The 23,221-nt window shown below is 40.7% G+C and overlaps 1 protein-coding gene across 6 annotated transcripts in view; it reads left to right on the top strand.

The window, feature by feature from the left end:
* Window positions 1-22,729, top strand: part of ppp1r13ba (protein phosphatase 1, regulatory subunit 13Ba) — a 39,732-nt gene extending 17,003 nt beyond the window's left edge. For 3 of the 6 annotated variants that reach the window (XM_053509642.1, XM_053509639.1, XM_053509641.1), the window contains exons 5-18: window positions 6,184-6,285; window positions 9,546-9,720; window positions 9,949-10,130; window positions 11,743-11,883; window positions 12,575-12,764; window positions 13,273-13,374; window positions 16,681-16,772; window positions 17,789-18,218; window positions 18,640-19,313; window positions 19,880-20,017; window positions 20,230-20,363; window positions 20,447-20,613; window positions 20,695-20,894; window positions 21,536-22,729. In XM_053509642.1, coding sequence (XP_053365617.1) covers window positions 6,184-6,285; window positions 9,546-9,720; window positions 9,949-10,130; window positions 11,743-11,883; window positions 12,575-12,764; window positions 13,273-13,374; window positions 16,681-16,772; window positions 17,789-18,218; window positions 18,640-19,313; window positions 19,880-20,017; window positions 20,230-20,363; window positions 20,447-20,613; window positions 20,695-20,894; window positions 21,536-21,577 — 2,769 coding nt within the window. In that variant the 3' untranslated portion in view covers window positions 21,578-22,729. Of the gene's footprint in view, window positions 1-2,951; window positions 3,293-6,183; window positions 6,286-8,200; window positions 8,285-9,545; window positions 9,721-9,948; window positions 10,131-11,742; window positions 11,884-12,574; window positions 12,765-13,272; window positions 13,375-16,680; window positions 16,773-17,788; window positions 18,219-18,639; window positions 19,314-19,879; window positions 20,018-20,229; window positions 20,364-20,446; window positions 20,614-20,694; window positions 20,895-21,535 lie in introns of those variants that run through there. The other 3 variants (XM_053509643.1, XM_053509644.1, XM_053509640.1) reach the window with 3 other exon arrangements.
* Window positions 22,730-23,221: the final 492 nt, after the last annotated feature.

Here is a 23,221-nt window from a genome sequence, read left to right on the forward strand (position 1 = left end):
ATAAAGTGGTATAGACGATGAGTAAATGAGTGAGCTGAGTTCTGATCTAAAAAATTATATATTTTTTTCTATAATAATGACATAATACAAAAACTACTACTACCTTTACTACTACTACTAATAATAATGTACCGTAGCAGATGTGTACATTTTTACAGAGTATGAAGGCAAACATTCCACATTCCTTCCCTGGGAATCTATGAATTTTCTAATTCAATATATATAAAAAAGCAAAGTGATATTCACAAGCTGAATCTCACACTGTGTTCCAGCAGGCATAACATGCGCTACCGAGGGTTACTGCATCGTGTTATACCCTTTGTAATGAGCATGTAAAGTAAAGAAGAAGCCATTTGGAGTTCAATCTCAAAATTCAATCAGTGTTTGTTCTTAACAAACTACTTCCATGTGAAATGACTTTTCTTTTTTATATTAAAAGCTTAAATAAATAATGCAGTTGTGTGCTAAGTGAAGATGGTAATGCTCAGAGTGTGACTGTTGTATTTGATGGAGGAGCTGGAGAGAGAGACGTCAGCGACGGAAACTATAAACATGCTGTGAATAAGAAAACTACGTCAGCATGATTACAGCTTTGGATTGTTTAACGACTTCATCCTGCCGTCCCTTCCATGTGCCGTACAGCTCTTTTACAGATCTGTCTTTATCTCCTCTCCAGGACATAAACTTCCACGATCGGGTCATAAATCAAGGCCCATGGCCAGGCCAGGTTTACATACAGAGCACTGAATTTTATGTTAGTGTTCATGAGGAGAAAATACGGGCTGTGTTTCATTCTGAATTGGTTATCTTTGCAGCCATATATAGCAGAAGCTAGTTACATGATGAATTTAAATTAGCTTGTAAATTTAATCTCTGGATACAGTAACAGTATCAAATGTCATGCTTTTGTGTAAACCTTCATGAATGAATTTATAGATCAAGCATCATGCTATTGATTTAGTAACCTGGGGCTAAATTTAAATATTACCAGCCATCTTACTTTGGTGTTGCCGCCAAATCCTCAATTTCTATTGATCACGGGGGCTGTTTTCGGAGTCAGTGCTTTGTAACAGTCAGAGAGTTTTTTAACATCCACAGGAGGAGTTTACTTTTTGTTGTAGTTTTTCAGTAAGATAAAAAAAAAAAACGTTATTAATTCCGGAGGAATAAAATATAAGAAGCAATGTTGTTGGTCTTTCGGCTGCTCCCGGCTCGGGGTCACCACCACGGACCATCCGGTCCGCACAAACAGGCTTGGCACAGGTTTTTAAGCCGAATACCCTTCCTGATGCAACTCTCCCATTTTACCCGGGCTTGGGACTGGCACTGCATCCAGCAGCTGAGGTTTGGGCACTGGCTGGGAATTGAACCCGGGCCTTCCGCATGGCAGGTAGATAAAAGATAGAAAAAAGCAGAATGCAACAACCAGTACTGACCTATAAGAATAGCAGAACCAGATTCTGTTGTAAAATTGTACACAGCAACAGTGACGAATAATATTGCACATGGTCAGGCAAGGCAAGGCAAGTTTATTTGTATAGCACATTTCATACTTTTCTTAATAGAAATTTAATAGAAATTGTCAGGAGCATGATGGAAAACGTCTTTCTACCTGCAGCTGAAAGACAAAAGGCAAGAGGGACTGGTTTTGGATTACAGGTACTGTACTGCTAGTGCTAATTGGTATTGGATGTGATATTAATGAACCCAAGCATACAAATTGCGGGGTCTGTAGGGCTAGTGCCCTATTGTTTACAGGCTGTGATCATTATTTTAGCTCTCCTACCTAAAGAAGAGGGAAGAGTTATAAAGTTTGGTTGCCACAGGAAGAAGAGCCGTCGGAGACCTGGGGGCCTCTTGGTGGTCTCAATCAACGACGGAATGTGCTACTGTAAATGTGTGGCATACAGGGGATGGGACTCATTGTTCAGAATTTTGAGAGGTTTTTTCAGCATTCTTCCCTCAGAACCTGATAAGCCTGTTGAGTCTGTTGGCATCGGCTGTCTTTATTCTACTGCCCCAGTACAGGCGGCTCTGATGTTTCCTGTACAGAATCAGTGTGCTTTATTCAATCTAGCTTATTATCTATATATGTGGACAATGAAGGTTTCCATCACTCTCCTGACCATTTCAGTTACATTTATTTACAGCCCACAATGGCAATAACGAGACCAGCTGTTTTTGTCCTATTAACTTCCAGAGAGAAAATAAAGTGAGACAGGTGTTTATACAGTAGCTGCTGTAACGTAGTGTGAGAACACAAATTTACTTGTTTCGTGAAACTATACTGTAAGTGGATGAACTTCGTCATTTCGAAAAATGTTAGTTGCAAAATTCTGTGGTATAAAATAAATAAAATAATTAAAAAAAAAATTGGTTCTATAACAGCATTTCTTTAATACATAGTTAAGTAATTACAGTAGCTAAAAAAAAGTGACTTATAAGTGACTTCATCATTAAAATCACTATGCCACAGTTCAGTGAAACTTCTGGATTTCTGGAGTTTTTGTTTTTTTCCTATATGCAGAATATACATCAGAGTATGTCTTCTCATTTTCCAAAATAAGGAGCTCAGAATTGTCTGCCTGAGTGATTACATTTAAAATGCTGAACTATGTATTCTTACATGTCAGTCAAAACATGGATCTGATCGGGAAGCGGATCTCACACTTCCTGTGTTGTCGTAGATGTCGAGGGCTGTTTGATCCATTTCTACTCTTGGTTGATAAGCGTCGATGTAATAAAATCCCATGCTATGGGAAGACTCTTATGCATGTGATATGCGATAAAGCTTTGCCTTTAAGTGCGAGACAGCTGTGGCGCTGTGGTGCAGCGTGTGTGTGTGTGTGTGTGTGAGTGGGTGGGGGGTGCTGCAGAGAACAGAGAGCGTTTATGTGTGTAAGAAAGAGAGGAGAGTGTGTTTGTGTGAGTGAGAGAGAGAGAGAGGGAGAAAGAGAAGTGCTTGCAGGTTAGATGTGCTCCGTGAGGGAAAAACTTGCGCAGTGGAACTGCTTATCTGATAAAGGAGCCATATTTTCACTCCTCATTATAGACAGCAGGCCGTGTGTGACGTGATAGCATTAAAGTGTTAGTTCAACTCACTGAGGTTCTACTCCGGACTGCAGGACGTGTGCTGACACACACGCACACATCTTCAAACGGGATAAGGCTCACCTGTGAGGCAGTCAGGATGGAGTGGAAGCACATCGAAGCCGTGCAAGAATTCACAGCTGAAGGACAATGCAGTAAAATCGAGGTGCGATCGTGCCTTATAAGCTGGGATTCTGCCCAGGTAAAAAACCTGCAGGGTTCCCCGCTGCTCGCTCTGTGTGTGTGTGTGTGTGTGTGTGGGTCAGACACTGACCACTGCTAAATTCGCATCAGAAAACTGGGACTTCTTTAATAATGTATAATGATTTTAACATAAAAATGTAACTCAAAGTGTTTCAGAGTTTTAGGGCATGGTATCATATGAAGTTGCTGATGTAGTTATAAGTGATTCATTAATGAGTCAGTTCTTTCTGAATTATTACTTAATGTCAATAGATAGATAGATAGATAGATAGATAGATAGATAGATAGATAGATAGATAGATAGATAGCAGTAAAAGGAATGACAATGAACACATTTTGTTATTCTGAATTCAGAACTACTATGTTGGATGGATGCATTGATGAATTGATGGATTGATGAATGTAATGAAGGCAGGTGAACAGATGAATAAGTGAACAGATGATAAGTAGTTGTGTGGGTGGGAGGATGGATGGACAGGCTGGTAGATGAATGATGGATAGAAGTGTGGGTAGTTTGATAAAAAGATGAATTGATGAATTGATTGATAGATAGTGGACTGGTTGGAATGGTAATAGAGCATGGGTGCATGGATGGATAGACATTGTTGGGCGGATAAATGGATGCATAGATGTGTGAATAGTAGATGGATGGTAGAGTGTTTGAATGCATGAATGGATAGACAAATCGATGTTTGGTGCCCCTGGGTGGATGTACTGTATAGAAGTGTTGAACTGATAATGTGGATAAATGGTTGATAAATGGTTGGAAGAGTATGGTGATGAATGGATGATGGATGGATGATGGATGGATGGATGGATAAACAGTAGATGGATGGAAGTATGTGTGGATGAATGGATGGATGGGAGTGTGTGGATGAATGGGTGATTGATGGATGGATGAGTGGTGGATCAGTATGTGGATCATAGATGGATGAAATTGTGTGAATGAATGGATGATGGAGGAATAAAAATGTGCCTGCATGAATAGTTCGATGGGTGATAGAAGGGTAAATGGGCAGTTGATTGATGGCAGATTATAAATAAGTAGGTGCAGGTCCTGATGGATGGTTAGTTTTTTGCTAGTTAGCATTCACTCACTATAAATTGGGAAAATTAACTTATAATCTTTTGGTTAGCTTACATACTTTAGCTTTCTAGCTTGGAAAAGTTTTGGTAGCTACAGTAGTTAGCATTCACTTACTAATTTAAGTTTCACTCACCAAGTCAGCTTTGACTTTGACTCGCAAAGATAGCTTTTACTCAGTCGCTAAATTAGCTTTTAGTCAGTTAGTTAGCTTCCATACAGTATGTTACTTTAACTTCGATAAAATCTATTATTTAGCATTAAATTACTAGTTTAGCTTTCAGTGGCTTGGGAAGATTTCATTTTTTAGTTGCCTTGCACAAGCTAGGTTAGACTATACTCACTAGATTAGCTTTATTTTGGTCAGAATGCTTTTGCTAAAATAGTTAGCGATAAATAGTTTGATGTTTACTCACTAATTTAACTTTACCTATGGCAGTAAATTTCGCTTTCACTCGCTAGTTAGTTTTTATTGACTTACAAGAAAAGCATAATGCATAATCCTGGACCAATTATATCGGGATTGGTGGGAGCAGGTTTTCCTAGCTGAAATTAGCACTATTACCACGGTCCGGGTTCGATTACCACGTCGAGTTTGTGTGCATGGAGTTTGCATGTTCTCCCCGTGCTTGGTGGGTTTCCTCCGTGTAGTCCGGTTTCCTCCCACAGTCCAAAGACATGCAGACTAGGCCAATTGGCGTTCCCAGATTGCCCATAGTGTGTTATTGCGTGCGTGAATGTTGACCAGAGGTCCTACCACAGTGGGGAAAAAAATAGGAATAAATACAATGGTCACCATTGGACTCCATGGTCCCTAGTTAGACTACAGAGATTCCTGGATGGAGGGATGGAATCCTACATGTCAAAATAGTTAATAATGTGGCTTCACACAGATCTGGTCTGTTTGTAGTGCTGAATAAAAAGTTGAAATTTTTAAAAATTCTTTTTTATAAATAGCTATTTAAATAAATAGATAAATTAATTAAGCGATGGATATAAGTATATATAAATAAATAAGTAAATAAATAAATCAGTCATTGGTTAAAGACCCCTTATTGATTGAACAGTTCATTCTGAGACACGTTTACTGCAGTTCTTACACTAAAGCCCTGACTCAGACTTACTGCATACGATCCTTATTTATCATTTAGGAAATGAGGCGAGTGTGCACCGAGGCATTTCAGAGAATTGGGACGGAGCCAGTGAGTGTTAAATGCACCATAGTGACCCGTACTGCGGCGGTACAGGGCCGCAATTTCACTTCTGATTATGATTAAATGTATGTGTGTGTGTGTGTGTGTGTGTGTGTGTGTGTGTGTGTGAACATGTACAGAAGCAGGACTTCCTGTTCCCTCTCTCCAGGCTTCTTCTTTAGTGACTCTGCAGACTTTCTTTTTTTTTTCTGGCCATCCCCTCGATGTTTCGCACTCACATCTGCACTGCAGTACAGCAGCAGAGACTAATGTGACAGATGCAGTGAATATCGTAGTGACTTTATTCTTAGTGCACTCTATACCCTTTAGTGGACATTATGTACAGGCATCTGATTAAACATTACTGATTAAAACCATGAAACAGATATGATTCTTCTAAGGAACACATGTATCGCCTGCTTGCCTAAAAAAAAATGCCTTAATTTATTAGAAAATGAAATAGCTATTGCGCATCTGTGCTTCCTAACAAAGATTCTGTGAAGGTTAGGAGAGATTTTTTTTTTTAGTCCAACCTCAAGTTTGGCATCTTCCTTTTTGAAAGTGTATATTTTGCTTGCAGTGCTTACGCCCATGACGTGTGTGTGTGTGCAGATGGGGACTCCGCGTGTGGAGCTGACTCTGTCTGAGCTGCAGGAGATGGCCGTACGTCAGCAGCAGCAAATCGAGGCTCAGCAACAGATGCTCATGGCAAAGGTGAGAACCTTTACTCTACACACTGCTGTTTCTGTCTCGTCTGACTTACACACATCTGAACAACTGGGGTTGGTTGTGTGTATGTTTGTCTAAGACAACGAGTCCACATTTTCTTAGTAACACCCTTTTTATGTTACTGTAATTACCAAATAACTGAATAATGAATAAAATTGAAAAGTGAATAATAAATTGGGAGTTTAAAAAGATGTTAACAGGCTTTGGGTATGTTCAGCAATGTGAGTGTGTGTGTGTTGTAAGAAGCCATGTTTAACTCAGACAGACATGCACACATGGGAATTCGGACATGTGCACACCCAGACATGTGATATGAGGACACTGTCTCATCTGTCTTTGGAACAGGATTCTTCAATGTGGGCAAAATGTCTTTGTAAAAGAGTATTTATCTCCATGAGGTCTTGGAACGCGTTCCTGTGAGATCCTAGACCATGCATGATGTGTTTACTGCAGATTTTTTAGCTGCAAATCTGTCATTGCACCATGACACAAATGTGCTCGATTGAATTTCTGAGCTGGTGATGAGGAAAGGGACTTGAGTGCAGTAACTCTTGATCATGTTCATGGAAAGCAGTCTGAGGTGACTTTCATCATGTTGAAGTAAATATGGTAAGTTGGTCAGCACTAACACTCAGACCGGCTGTGGCATTGAAACGATGCTTATCTGGTTATAAAGGGCATGAATGAGAAAACATTGTCCACATTGGATTTACATAGATTCATGCTTTGGAGGCAACAGAAATCGAGTGTCATCAGACCAGGAGATGTTTCTCTAGTCTTCTAGTGTCAGGTTTCATCGAGCCTGTACACACTGTATTTAGTCTCAGCTTCCGATTCCTGTCTCACAGGAGGGAAACTCGAGGCAGTTGCTGTTGTTGTATGAGATGCTTTTCTTTTACACATGGATGTAAAGGGTGGTTATTTAAGTGTTCCTTTCAACTCAAGGTCAACTTCAAGTGAAATATTTAAATTGTATTATTTTAGTAACAGTAGTTCAAATTCAAAGAATCACAATGAACAACTCTTCAAGTTGTTAATTGTGCTGCAACTAAACAGATTAGTTTTACTTACAAGATAAATTTAAATAATAAACTTTAATGATTCCAAATAGGGCTGCAACTAATGTCTGCAAACAATTAATCTATAGATTATTGAAATGATTGATCATTTAATCAAATTGCAAATGGCACATTTACTTAATAGGTCTTATTTAGCGATCAGCTTTTAAATTTAGCTTGACGTTGTTTTGTGCATGTTTTATTTAATTGAATTTAAATTCATTTAATTATATGTAATTTTAATACATTTTCATAAAATTTTATTTTATATAATTACTTCATTAGAAATATGTCTTTCAATGTCCACCACTGATCTACAGCTTCAGTAACAACATAAAAAAGGACTAGAGATGTGAATGTAGAAGTACGAGTGTGAATAAAATAAAAGGATTTATTCTGGGTAAAGTTTAAAAGAAAGTGAAAAGTTTTCACACACTTTTACCAACTTCCTCTTTCCAAGTTTTTTTCTTTCCTGAATCGACAATGGCAGTGTGTGAGTGTGTGCATGCAGGCTTTAGGTCAGTGTGTGAGTGTATACTGTATACACGCAGGCTTTAGGTCTGTACGTGCGAGTGTGTACACACATGGCTTAGGTCAGTGTGTGTAAGTGTGTTCACTCAGCCTTTGGGTCAGTGTGTGTGTGTGAGAAGATGCATGTAGAGTGCTGAGTCTCAAACAACAGCAGGAAGGGACTCATTCCATGGCCAGAGGAAATTACATCAGCACAAAGCTGCAGCTGCCAGGAAGTGGCATAATGAAATGTGTGTGAATGATATGTCCTGAAGTTTGAGGAAAATAGGAGGAGGAGGAGGAAAAGGAGGAGGAGATCATATGAGCTTTGATTCATCTCAGAACTCCACCAGTCAGTCTCGAGAATGTTTATGGATACAGTCTGTTTACAGTTTAAAGAACCGATCGATCACCAGGTAAAGAGATGAACGTTTTTTTTTCTTTTTCATTTTTGTGTACTTTATATCAATATACTTTTCATTGTAAAACTTGTTAAAGAAAATAATGTACAGTAATACTACTACTGCTACTACTACCACTTCTAATAATAATAATTGTCAGTAATGACAGCCTGGATAACAGTTATTATCGTTATTTGTGCTCATTTAAACAGTTTTAAATAGATATTAATACAGAAAATTATTAGAGTAAGTACAAAACCAAATTCTGTCTTATAATGTATAGAATTGTGGCAAGATTAAAATAATAATAAACAAAAAGCATCACTCACTATGATGTCACTTAATATGATGTCAAATGGGAAGTTATTAACAGATTTTTGTTTTGTTTTTTAAGAAGTTTAAGGCATAACCACTGTCGAACTGTTTTTAAAAATCTATTCTTTTACAAACAACCAAATAGAACTGAGTTCCTGTTGAGTAGAGCCCATGACAATCAATGCGTTCAATGGCATCTACAGTATGTCTCCTAGGTTTTACATGTATACAGTAAATGCAAGTGTGTATGAGCTATGCAGCAAAATCTTGTGTGAGGGCCTAACCGCTTAGATGTACTAACGACAGCAGATTCCAACCTATGCGCTGAGTTTCAGGACTTTGAAGCATGTTAAGATCCCCAAAAAGCCTGAAAAAAAAAAATTCTAATAATTCTTAGAAGAGCAAAATTGCCCTCGTACACTATGACGACATAGCTGATGTCATAGTAAGTGTGTGGACCCTAATATACTGGGTCAGTGAAATGTGTCAAGTGCAAAGTTGACATGTGAAAATCCTTAGAAAAACAAAAGGGATTCTCATACACAATGACATCAGCACTATCCATGACATCATCATGCTGACGTCATAGTTCTTGGGCACTAAAAAAGTGTGCATTTGCTGTGCCAATACTTTGGGAAGGGGCACTGAACTATAGTTTTTTTTTTTAGTTCATCATAAAGGGTGCCAATAGTTTTCTTTGCATTAGTAAAAAAAAAGATAGGGCTTTAAAGCCTGTGTGTGTGTGTGTGTGTGTGTGTGTTGTTGCTGCTGCTTTCCGTCGGGTTCTAGAGAATGCTAGTCTATGAGTCAACAAAAAATCTTCACTCTGTTATTGTAATTCACACACACACACACACACACACACACATTCCCTGTTTTCACATTTCTTGTGCCCGCTTCATTGTGACTGACAGCGATTAACTTATTAAGTGCTTGTGTGTGTGTGTGTGTGCGCGTGCAGGAACAGCGCTTGCGCTATCTAAAACAGCAGGATCTTCACCAGGGCCCGGCCACACCAGAGTCAGAGAAACTACAGCGGCTTAGAGAGAGAGTGGAGAATCAGGAGGCCAAGCTGAAGAAAATCCGTGCCATGAGGGGGCAAGTGGACTACAGCAAGTTGATCAATGGAAACCTGTGTATGATCACAACATCTCATGGACATTTGATTGCTAAACTGGTAGCCATAAGCTTCCGTTAGCTGTATTAGCCTCGAGTAAACACAAACTTCACACCATAAAAGTGATGATTTTAATATAAAAAAGAAATCGGGACGATTTTTCTATTGGCACTTTCTGATCAGTGTTTTCTGATCAATATTATATTGGGACTTTCTGATCAGTGTTTGTGTGTGTGTCTGTGTATAGCGGCAGAGATTGAGCATGTGAGCAGCCTGTTCCAGGAGAAGCAGGTCGAGCTGCAGCAGGCCGTGATGAAGGTGGAGCAGCTCACACAGCAGCTGGAGGACCTGAGGAGCAAACGCATTACAGAGTCACAGCCTACAGGGGGCAGCGCGCTGGAGCTCCACAAACTGCACCAGGAGCTGCAGGTACACATGCGCACACTGGCACATCACTTCACTGTCTCGGTGCGGGTGTGGCCTCGGTGCTTGTTAGTCTCAATAATGTAGGTGTGGCCCTTGCGATTGTCAGACCAAGTCAAAGGGGTGTGGCTTATCTGTTATCTCGAGTTATCTGGGAATTTGCATATTAGCTTCTTTATCAAACTCATCAAAACATTTTAAAGAAACAGAGGAAGAATGTAACACAAGGCTCAAGGGAATTGAAGAGCTAGTGCAAACTATCCTCTGGAAAAGATATGGACAAGGCGAGATGGCAGCTCCTACTGCATCTCCGTGGCAGAGACAGCTTGTGAACGCGCAATCACCATGTTCTGTCGATACCGTCAGCTATAGTATGAAACTGGAACTCTTGATGAGACTGGTAAAAGAGGCTCTGGTGAACTGGAAAAGATGAACCCCAACAACTAAGAGCGGAGTTAGAGGGTCGCATATGCAAGCTGCAAGTTTAGCGGTTGGTGTGAAGAAAGAAAATTAGAATTTGCATGTACTCAAAGGAATACAGAGAATGAACGAGCATCAGAAACCGGTATGAAAAATAAGACGGATGTGATAGCATTTGCAGCTCAGATTACACCAGTAGAAAAAATCAAACCTATAAGATTATCTACGGTCAGTGGTAATAAAAGGGACCGCATTAAGTCACTAACTGTGGCCTCCACCAGGTCACGTGAAGGCGCATGGCCTCCGCATCTGACAGGCAGGTTAATGGGGTGTGGCATCAGTGTCTGTCAGGTGGTTTAGGAGGTACGGCCTCAGTGTCTGTTGGACCCGGGGAAGGGGCGTGGCTGCTATACATATCAGACTCAATGTTTTAAAAGTTAGAACTACAAACCAAAATAACATAACCGAAAACAAAATAACAAAACCAAATACAATATAACAAATCAGAAAACACGACATATCCAGAAACAAAATACCAAATGAGAAAACATAACAACAATTCATTCTAAAATAAATCCTTAAATGAAAATACATCTAAATGTCCGTGTGGCTGCAGTACTTCATATATACGTACTATATTTTGAGTGACAGATGTCTCGTCCAATCAGCGGTAAGAATCAACAAGGCAAAAAAGGTAGGTGTGGTTTGCGAATTTCATTCTTACCATCTGAATGTCACAGCCGCTCCTCATTTAATGCGACAGCACATATGACAGGGCTGACGAAACATTGGAGCAACGTGTGGAGCTTGAAAGTTGATCGCACACTCGATTCGACGGTAATAGTAACACACAGGCGTCAGGATCTGCACACGGTATATATCTGAGTAACCTCTAGTACAGTATATTAGAGTAAATGTATGCATTTGTCTAAATAAAGTTAAAATGTCGAAAATGAAATGAAAAATGGTTTCAAAAGCGTTTCAGTCAGTCAGACAGGAGAACGGCAGTGGAGTGTTTTCCTATTTGCAGGACTGCATGTGTTTGGATTCTCACATCCAGCACTCTCAGTCAGTCATTAACAAGCATGCTCATGTGTTGGCAAACATTTACAAATCTGCTGCGGACAGATGCTACAGCACTTTAACTGATCTGTGTGTATCTGTATGCGTCTGTGTGTTGATTTTGTTGGCTTCTCAGATGAGGAACAAGCTGAATCAGGAGCAGAACAGTAAACTCCAGCAGCACAAGGACATGCTGAACAAACGCAACCTGGAGGTGAGCATGATGGACCGCCGCATCGAGGAGCTGAGAGAGCGCCTCTACAGGAAGAAAGCTGAGGTGCGTTACAGTGGATGAAAAACAAACAGACGTTCAGTGCTAGCTTCTCTCATCAGGGAAATCCTTAGATGTAGGTCAGCAAATAAATGAAAACAATGGAGTGGGCTCGGACCGTATTACTTCCGATATTGAATAATGAGGTTACAGATTTATAGGCTACAGTTTGTTTACATGAGTGAGAACAAAAACGAACTCAGGGAATGGATGTTCCAATGCGTTAAATAACTGTAACTAGGAACAGATAAGAAATATTTGTCCTTCATTAATATGTTAAATAAATATAAGTTGTATTACTTACACAGTTATTATGGGTCCAAAATGGAATGAGACTCACTGTTATATTATTAAACACACACATGCAGGGAAGAGCAGCTGCCCTGTATAGGGTGTGTCCAAGGTCTTGGGTGGTTTGGGATTCTTGACTCGGGGTGTGGAAATAAAATAAGATTTCTGGCATATCTCTCTCTCTCTCTCTCTCTCCCCCATCTCTCTCAAACACACACACACTATGTCTTCTGAGGACCTCCAGAAAAAAAATCCTCAAAACAACAATGAAACTTAATTCAATATAGAGGCATAAACAAACAGATCAATTTTTCATACTTCATTAAAAATGCAGGTCTTTGTTAAATCATCTCTCTCTCTCTCTTTCTCTTTCTTTCTTTCTCTCTTTTTCTTTCCTCCTCCACAGTTAGGGCAGATGAGCACTCTCTCATCCCCTCAGTCGGCCCCCATCACTTCAGGTCGTGTCGCAGCCGTGTTTCCCTACATCCAAGTTCCCACATCGACTGGGAGGCAGAACGAAGGCTACCCTTTGCCCCCTGATACACTTAAACCGCACCAACTTCCTGCCCAAATCAGCCACACTCGCTCCAGATCAGGTGATTCTCTTCCTTTTAGTGCTTTCATACTAAAATCCTGATGGTTGCTATGACGATGAGTGTACACATCTGTCACAACTGTACCGAACTATTACAGACGGGGTGTTTTTAAACAATTTAATCAATTCTAAAATCTACATTCTGGTCAGATTGGGGATTTTATCTGGAAACTGGTATCAGGTGCATAGATCTCTTAGTCAAGTCCAAATTTCTCTCCCTCTGATTTATCACTTCAGTAACACTCATTTTTTTAATCTTGTCCCTATTTAACACTTGGGCCAGAAAATTCTACTCCATGCTCTCATCCACAGTCATCTTTACACTTTACTCACACTGCTTTCATGCTTGAATCCATCATTTTTTTTTTTACTATTTTGTCGGCCTAACACACATTTTCTTTTTGTATCCTGTCATGTCTTTTCTTTTCCACTCCCTATATTTGTTTCCCCTGTCCTTCGTCAATATGTGTATGTGTGTATATGTGGTTTTTGGGGTTGAATGGGAACAGACGATGATAGAGTGAGGAAGCCTGTTGGACCATGGAAGGTCTCAGACCTAGACATCATAGTGAACTGTGAGGTGACCCTTGACCCCAGAGACCATCCCACTCGTGAGTTTACAGTTGTGGTCATCGGTGAAACAATGATGCTTTTTTTTGCCTATTTATGTGTTTTTAAACAGCAATGGAAAATAATTTGCACATGAATAAATAAGTTGTATTTTACTATTAAATGTCTTGACTTTGCATTAAATATAAAAGAACATGATAGACATTATAGCTTTTAAGATTGCAGGGGTAGGAGCTTATGTGCCCCTGCATAATAAAGTAGAAGCTAGAGATCTTCAGGTGGCCAGTGAGGGGTGACTGTAGAAGAAGTTTGTGGTCCTCAAATTGGCTGTAGAAGCTCCTTGTGGTCCTTAGTCCTACTGAAGAAGGAGATTCTGGTCTTCGTGTTGGCTGTAGAAGGAGCTTGTGGTCCTCTGGTCCACTGTAGAAGGATCTTGTGGTCCTCAAATTGGCTGTAGAAGCTCCTAGTGGTCCTCAGGCCTACTGAAGAAGATTTTGGTCCTCATGTTGGCTGTAGAAGGAGCTTGTGGTCCTCTGGTTCACTGTAAAAGGAGCTTGTGGTCCTCTGGTCTACTGAAGAAGGAGCTTGTTGTCCTCTGGTCCACTGTAGAAGGATCTTGTGGTCCTCAGGGTAGCTGTAGAAAGAGCTTGTGGTCCTCAGGGTAGCTGTAGAAAGAGCTTGTGGTCCTCAGGTTAGCTGTAGAAAGAGCCTGTGGTCCTCAGGTTAGCTGTAGAAAGAGCTTGTGGTCCTCAGATTCTCAATAGAAAGAGGTTTAATTTTTATCATGACAAAAGAAAGAGCTTGTCGTACTAAAGAATTCGAGAAAGATAAACCTATACTGTAGGCCTCAGGTTGGTGGAGAAATAGGTTTATAGCCTTCATAATGGCAGAAGCAGCAGATTGTGCTTATCGGGATCACAGCAGTAGGAGGCTGTGCAATTATTTGATAGAGGGAGCAGGTTTTAGAGCATGGTACAGTAACTCAGCATCCTCGAGGAGAGGTACTCCTTTACTGAAGTTGTGAGAGAGGTAAGCAATGAGAGAAACAATGCAGGAAGCCAACAGAAATAAATTACATGAAAATATACTGTGTGTAGATGTACTGTAGTACATGTAGCAGGGAAACAACATGTTTCTCCTGCAAACAAAGTTCTAGCAGGAGGTGAAACTGTGCTTAGCACTTTAATGATTGCAGCACTTTCCAACCGACTCTTCGAACTTTAGAAAAAACAATTTTATTTATATAGCGCACTTAACAATGGTCATCGTCTTAAAGCAGCTACACAAAATTAAAAGAAGATTATGGAAATATGTGGAGCATGTATACTGTAGACCGTAGTGTTCAGATTGTCCCTGATGAGCAAGGCGAGGGCGATGGAGACGGTGGCAAGGAAAACCTCCCTGGGATGGCAATAGAAAGAAACCTTGAGAGGAACCAGACTCCCATCCTCATTTGGGTCATTTGGCAGGATTTGTGTTAGGCAGCTGGAAGTTCAACATAACAGAAGATGTCTACAGTAAGTTAACATGGAGTCCAGTTTGATTCGGCATCAGCATGGCACCAGGATGAGTTAGACAGGTGCAGAGGGCAGAGTGGGTCTGGATCACTGGGAGCTCAGGAGCAGTGAGTGTAGCTCCAAACCATCATGAAGCAGAATCCAGCTGGAGGTGGTTCTTCTCTCCATATTTGAGAAACAATATTGTTCCAAAGAGATTTCAGCTTCCATTTCAACTAAAAACACAACTGATACTATACAGTTCCACCTTCTACAGCCTTGGAAGCAGAGCAGATAAACAATTTTATGAAGCATCCTGCTTTCTTCATCCATGGGTAGAACAAAGTGGCCTAATTCAGTGAAGCAGAGAAAGCTGTTTTTCTATATTATCACGATAAAAAACATCGTCCTTGCTTTTGCTTTAATGTCATTGTTGGAAATGGAGCGCTGCAGAGAGCTGATTATGTTACTGTGGACTTCTCGTGCTGGTCCTGTCCTAGTTCCAGCAAAAATAAAACACAGACTTCAGGTGTTTTAACTAAACCGATGTGAGGGACTGTTTCTTGGCTTTTCCCTACCAGTGTTTAAACCTGCTCTATGCCTTATTATTACCGTAATTTCCGGACTATAACCCGCACCTGGCTATAAGCCGCACCTAGTACATATTTTAAAGGAAAAACCATTTTGTACATACATAAACCGCACCTGACTATAAGCCGCATGTGCCCACATTGAAATATGGGATATTTACAAAGAAAGACGGTACACAAAAAGAGTTTTCAATGTTTTAATAACATAACTTAGCTTTTCTTTTTTTCGACTTTGTTCTTCCCGCTGCCGTTTCCAGCGTCTCACCATCGACTCATCTATGCGAAATTTACGTGCTGCAGCTCGATTACTTTTAACTTGAAAGCTGCGTCATATGCTTTTCTTTTTGCATTTTCCATGATGAGGGTAGGCTTATGCTAATTTTATTCATGTACAAAGCGCGCGAAGTTACCGTACATTAAATTTCTTCTTCTATGGTGTTTATTAGCGGTTGTGACTTGCGTCTTCCTCGACAACACATGTCTCACTCTTACCTTTTCTGATCGAGCGCCCCTGGCGGCCGTTAGAAAAAATGCATACATTAGCCGCATCTCTGCATAAGCCGCAGGGTTGAAATTGTGTAACAAAAGTCGCGGCTTATAGTCCGGAAAGTACGGTATTCAGTACAGAGGAAGTACACACAGTCTGAGAGTTTGTGTGAGACTGGGGTGAAGAGGAAAAACATGCTTTACAGGAGTTCAGAAGGTCATTGTGTTCAGTGGGGGCTGCTGCTGCTCTTATGTAACTCCATTTATTTTAGTGGAAGGCCGTGAGCAGGTGATAACAAATTACATCACTGAATTAAGCCTAGAGCCGCCTCACAATCCTCGAAGTCACAGCCTGACACATTTAACCGCTCCTGTACTCTAGTGGTATTAAAAAAAATCCAACATCTACTGTTTTAAATATTATTTCTTGTTGTAGAGATGATGCTCAGGTCAAAACCTAATGCGATGACCTCGGGTCAATGGGAAAGTGTCTCTCTTTGTCAAAACACACAATCACTCTCACACACACACACACACACACACACACACACACACACACACACACACACACACACACAGAGCACCATTGTAATCTCTTTAGCCTGATCAGAGAAGAGGACGCTCCACAAATACGCTCCACACCAAGCTGTGATTAGTGGAGTCTTAAGCGTCTAGTGTTTAGTCGTACTGTACGTAGGTGTATTATGTCTCTGAACATTTTTACAATTTCTGTTTTTACCTCATTCCTTCCCTCTCGCTCCGTCCTACCTTACAGCAAACGATGCGAATTGGAACATGGCCTCTCTCAAAGCCCCGGACTGGAAGGACACAAGCCAGAACCCGGGCAAAATGGCTCCCGGTGATAAGGTGAGGTGTTTAACAGTAGTGGTGTTAATCAGGTATTCTCAGTCCTGCTGTACAGAATAACTCTGTATTTAATCAATTATATAAATATTATATAATATAATATAATTTCATTTAAGAATAATATATATAATATATAGCATGTATTAATATTATATAATATTATATTAATATTCAATATTATGTAACATTATGTATTCATGTAATATGATGACTTAATGAAGGATTCCGCAGTTTCTTTCCTTCCACTAGAATTTATTAAACTTTTTTTCAATTATTTAGCATTGATTTCCCTGCAGTTATTATACATATGTGGAAATAGAGAAATCTTTTTGCCTAATGGTATTACTTTATTACTTAAATTTTTTCAACATTAAATCTTAATACCCATTTGTTTGATGATATTTATTTATTTGTATGTACAGTATTTACTCACTTATGATATGTTTATTATTTATTTATGTGCTATAAATATATTTCTATTGATACATTTTCCATGTATGTATTATTGTTTTTGAGTTCATGTTACATACATTCATGTAAGATCTTTACGGCATCCAGCGTACGGGCGGAGTTTTCCCAGCTGCCTTTGCGAATGAGATGAATTAAATAAAAAAAATTATTACACAGTTAAATTTTAGCAATGTTACATTGTTAGCAATAATACGTCACAAAAAATAAAAACAACACATGAAGTGAAACAGATTTTTAAAGTCTAGAATTTAAGACGCATTACATCTTACACAGAGACTCGACAATCAGCTCCAGAATTTTTGGCACCCATCGTAAAGATGGACTTAAAATGTATTTGTGTATTACAGTTCCTTACAACTAAACACAATTAAACAATAGTGCCATTATTACATTTAACAATACCTTAAAGGGTTAAAAAAGTTTAGTTTTTTTTATTTAGCTGAGTAACCACAGGCCTGTTTTAGGAAAGTTTTGTCATTCTAGAGATGTGACTAATGATATAGCAGATTACGCCCACATTTCCAACACTTTCTTCTCCACGACAGGGATCTGCTAAAGTACTGGGCACTATAACGACCTTGTCCAAACATCCTCCCCCGATCTACGGCACGTACCCCAGCGTGGGACATCACTCCACCGTCTGTGCCACTAACTCTCTGCCCCGCTCAGCACCAGGCACTCTGTCCTGGCACAGATCCTCCGGTTCCTCATCGCAGCAGATCCAGCAGAGGATCACCGTCCCCCCGAGTCCCACGCCCTCAGCCGGCTCGCCTGTCTTGACCCCGAGTGAGAGAAGTAATGACGCCCCTCTGGCTGCAGCAGTTCGGCCGTTTTATACGGAACGGGGGTCACGACCTCAGTCTCCACGCAAGGGTCCTGCTACGATGAACTCTAGCTCCATTTATCACATGTACCTGCAGCAGCCAGCGGCCAAAAACTACCAAAGCAGCAGCACCAGATCTGCAGTGAAAGCAGGTATATGTCAAAATTACATTTTATAATGTTATATAGTATATAGTTACCACATAATTAATAGCAGTAATTGTTTTTTTATATTTCATTTTCATTATTAAATTATTAGATCAACTAAACTGATTACTATAAATGATTACTTTTACCACTACTACTTATAATAAGAGGTTGAGGTGTTGGACTGCTAATCGGAGGATCCATGGTTCTAGCCTCAGCACTGCCAGGCTGTCGCTGTTGGGCCCTTGAGCAAGGTCCTTTACCCTCAATTGCTTAGATACAATGAGCTGAAAACCTGGCCTGTAAGAAACTGCCAGAGAACCGACAGATATCTCTCCCCCGGTCATGGGAAGTATTCATTGCCTGATGTGCCTAAGCATGTGGACACAATGTTTTTTCATTGCCTCATTTCCTTTTCTTTCTCCAGTGTATGGAAAGCCGTTGCTGCCGAGCTCCGTCTCCTCATCCCCTGTCCCCTTCCAGCACCAGTCCACCAGAGACGTCTCGGAGCGCGAGTCTGAACCCGTGATTAGCCACAATCCCCAACCCAGCATGGAGAACATCCCTCGCCCCCTGAGCCCCACTAAACTCACCCCGGCTCACTCGCCCCTGCGCTACCAGAGTGACATCGACCTGGAGCTGCTGAGGAGAAAGCTTGCCAATGCTCCTCGTCCTCTTAAAAAGCGGAGCTCCATCACCGAGCCTGAGGGTCCCAATGGTCCCAACATCCAGAAACTTCTCTACCAGCGCTTCAACACACTTGTTGGTGGCATGGAAACGGTTACACCATTTTTCCAACCAGACACTGCTGTGACTTTAACAGGTGATGTTGATTCTGTTAACGGAAATGTTACCGAAACGCCTATAAAAGCTGCTGTAGAGCCAACACCAACGTCTGTCTCCGATCCTGGACCGTCACCCGCACCTGATGCTAATGAGAATCAAATGGCGCAAACGGCTAATCATACTGAAACTCCAGAGATTACAGACACCATGGATCCTAAAGAAGGTCCTGAGGATAGTCATAACAACAATAAGTCGTCGTTAGATGCAGATGAAGAGTCCACGGCAGAGGAGAAAGAAGACACGGAGCAGAACACGGTGAGTGTTACACCAGGACATCATAAAAATAACATCGCTAGTGATACAGTGATTCCAGAGTTTAGTCTGTTTGAACAGAACCTTGGTGTGTTCTCCAGTCTCGTTCTTTATGCCGGTGAGAGAAGAGCGATCCAAACCTCAGGGCTGAGAGCATTAGATTGAGGTGGTTGTTCACTTGAACTCGGAAACTCAGAGACAAAGTAAATCGACTCAGTATCAATACGACTGCGGGAAACTAAATTAAGTGAATTTTTTTTTCACGTTGTAGATTTATGGTTTAAACAGACAAAACAATCGAAAAGAGAAGATAAACGCAGGATGTAACTCAGAATCTCCTTTTCTCTTTTTATTTCTAAACAATAAATAAAAGAGTTTTACACCAATGTTTTCAGCCCTACAAGCCATCAACCAATTTTTTTGTGGTTTATTTCATTTCATGCAAACCCAAGCCCAAACAGCAAACAAATGAAAAGAACGAATTTCTCTCTAGTCCTAATCACTGAAGAAAACAGAAATCCTTGGATTTTTCATTTAGTGAATAAATCTTATTTCTGATTGAATGTTAGGTGAAGAGGACGAACCTGAAAAAGCCTGGTTCTGAGAGAACGGGTCACGGTCTGAGGGTGAAGTTTAACCCGCTGGCGCTGCTCCTGGACGCATCTCTGGAGGGCGAGTTTGACCTGGTGCAGAGGATTATATATGAGGTACAACACAGCCTTAAAATATAATAATCATTACAAGGTTCTAAGTGATGCAGAGGTATGGACCCGATAAGATCAAACTTGACAAACTTGACAAAACGGTTAATGGTCCTTGTAACCTTACAATAAGTTAATACTACAGTACTGTTTGTTCATCGGTGTGCTTCATTAGAACATCCTAGCAAGTGTTTTATTCCTACCGGCTTTAATTTCAGGTGGAGAACCCCAGCACTCCGAATGATGAAGGCATCACGCCGCTTCACAACGCTGTGTGTGCTGGTCATTATCACATCGTGAAGTTCCTGCTGGATTTCGGAGTGAACATCAACGCAGCAGACAGCGACGGATGGTACAAACTACAGAGCGAATAAACCAATATTTTAGATATAAATTCAATCCTATTAGTAAGCGAATCTCTGTTGCATGTAACAGGACACCGCTGCACTGCGCCGCCTCGTGTAACAGCGTACATCTGTGTAAGCTCCTGGTGGAGTCAGGGGCGGCCATCTTCGCCACCACCATCAGTGACGTGGAGACGGCGGCGGATAAGTGCGAGGAGATGGAGAACGGCTATGTGCAGTGCTCACAGTTTCTTTATGGTGAGAGACGTGAGGATTTTACACAAGCTCTTTTATCACACCAGGTTTTTTCATTGTAATTAGTTCCTGTTTCTCTCTCAGGTGTGCAAGAGAAGTTGGGGGTGATGAATAAGGGGACTGTTTACGCTCTGTGGGATTATGAAGCTCAGAGTCCGGATGAGCTCTCGTTCCGTGATGGAGACGCTCTAACAGTGCTGAAGCGCAGAGATGAGAGTGAGACTGAGTGGTGGTGGGCCAGACTTAATGACAAGGAGGGCTACATTCCTCGAAACTTGCTGGGGGTAAGCATGAAAAATCCCACTGAAAATTAGTAATGTCTATAAACTGCCACTATGACTGACAGACACAAAAACTACACCATAAAAGATACTTAGATCGTGCCTCCTTCACTGTGACTGACAGGTACAAAAACCACACCCCCTTCACTGTAACTGACGGAGGCCACACCTCCTTTCCTGTGACTGACGGAGGCCACACCTCCTTTACTGTGATTGACAGAGGCCACACCTCCTTTACTGTGACTGTCGGAGACCACACCTCCTTTACTGTGACTGACGGAGGCCACACCTCCTTACCTGTGACTGATGGAGGCCACACCTCCTTTACTGTGACTGATGGAGGCCACACCTCCTTTACTGTGATTGACAGAGGCCACACCTCCTTTACTGTGATTGACAGAGGCCACACCCCTTCACTGTAACTGACAGAGGCCACACCTCCTTTACTGTGACTGACGGAGGCCACACCTCCTTTAATGTGACTGATGGAGGCCACACCTTCTTTACTGTGATTGACGGAGGCCACACCTCCTTACCTGTGACTGATGGAGGCCATACCTCCTTTACTGTGACTAAAAGAGAACCTGTTGCAGAATTTTAGATATTAGACACAATCTTTATTTATTTTCTCTACTTCTGTGCAGTTGTACCCGAGGATCAAACCCCGACAGCGGTCCCTGGCATAGTGTCCCCTGATGGACAAGAACCCCAAACTGGACATTTTCATCTTTTAGTGCCACCAAGATAAGCCGAGGGCGTGGCAGCTATAAACTGAGACTGAAGCTTGGATTCATTTATCTGCCAGGAGAGATTTGCTGATCAGTGCTCCGTTTTTAGCCTGCAAAACGGATCTTACTTGGGTTTATTTTTTAAAATCCCTTTCACCCAGATGTCTGTGAGATGGAAACACACTGGTTTTCCTGTTTCCTTTTGCACTGGTGTTTGTGGGATATGAAAGTGATGACACTCTGAGACAGCTGGCGAAGGGAGCTTTGTGTATTTTTGTTGGACAAAGGAAAGACTCAAGGACATAACACTGTCTACTGAACAGCTGATTCAACGACAAGGAAGGAAGAACGGCGCTAGAAAGTGCAGAGAGAGAGACATTAGAATAAGAGTGCAGATGAAATGTTGAGAAGTGTGCAGTCATGGAAGTATAAGAGAGGAGAAATTGTAAGTTAAATAAGCAATGGTGGTAAGAAAGTTATGAAAAATGGAAAAAGTCTGTGTTTTTCATCCAGGAAGAAAATAAAAGCTCTACACACCTGCATTAATACATTAAAGCCAAATGCACATGAACAACCGAGACACATTTGGTGTAATACATTTTACGTGTTTAAATATGACCTGAAGCCACCAGACTCATGTGGCCAAAGCCTCCACTTTAACAGATCATCACACACTCGCCACAAAAATCTTGTTTCAGTTTCATAAAATATCATGATGAGTCCCTTATACAAGCAGATTGTGTGAAGCCAAACTCCTGGCCTTGTTGCTGAAGTGAAAACTAATGAAGCGATCTCCAGACACTGACTGCGTCTCAGCTGATTGTCTGCAATTGGTGTTAATAAAATGTCATTTAGCCTGAAATGTTTTTTTTTTTTTATGTTTTATCGATCTCCTCTTAGTTTTTAAAAGCTCTTTGTAACACATAGGAGATGAATTGCTTTAAGGGTTCAGGTGTATGAGTGATGCACTTGACAGCAGATAATAATAATGATCAGTGATAATCATAATAATGCAGTATAAGAGCCTGAACCTGAGTCTGACTCTGCGCTATCCTTCATGCCACATGCCATGTAAATGTGCACAATAAAGACGTTCTCAAATTGTCAAAATTTTGTTCATTTTGAAAAATAATGTTATTGATTTTATCATTTAACTAAGGAGTTCATTCTATGATATGATTAATTACACTGCCCAAGCAAAAAAAAATTATATTACTGTACTCTCTTTCAGACGGGTTAAATTATTGGCCTGCATCAGGAAAAGAAAACTAAGGAGATTGCTGAAACTACTAAAATTCTTTGAAGAAGAAATGTGGTTAGAATAGTGATCGGAGATCACTTAAATACAAACATAAACATGTAAATCATAAACAAAAATGAAAACAGGAGAACTCATGGCTATGTTTGATAGTGAAAATAATAGCATTTCCACACATTAGAAAGAGAACTCAAGGGATTTAGGGACTAAATAGCTGTGTAGCCTTAAGAACAGCGAAGCTAATCATAGGCAGCATAAAGAATGGTCTATTGAGCATTGGAAAAAGGTCATGTGGTCTAATGATGCAGATTTACCGTGGTGTGATGAGTGTGTCAGGGTAAGAA

Source organism: Clarias gariepinus, chromosome 13, assembly GCF_024256425.1.
Source record: "Clarias gariepinus isolate MV-2021 ecotype Netherlands chromosome 13, CGAR_prim_01v2, whole genome shotgun sequence".
Taxonomy (NCBI): domain Eukaryota; kingdom Metazoa; phylum Chordata; class Actinopteri; order Siluriformes; family Clariidae; genus Clarias; species Clarias gariepinus.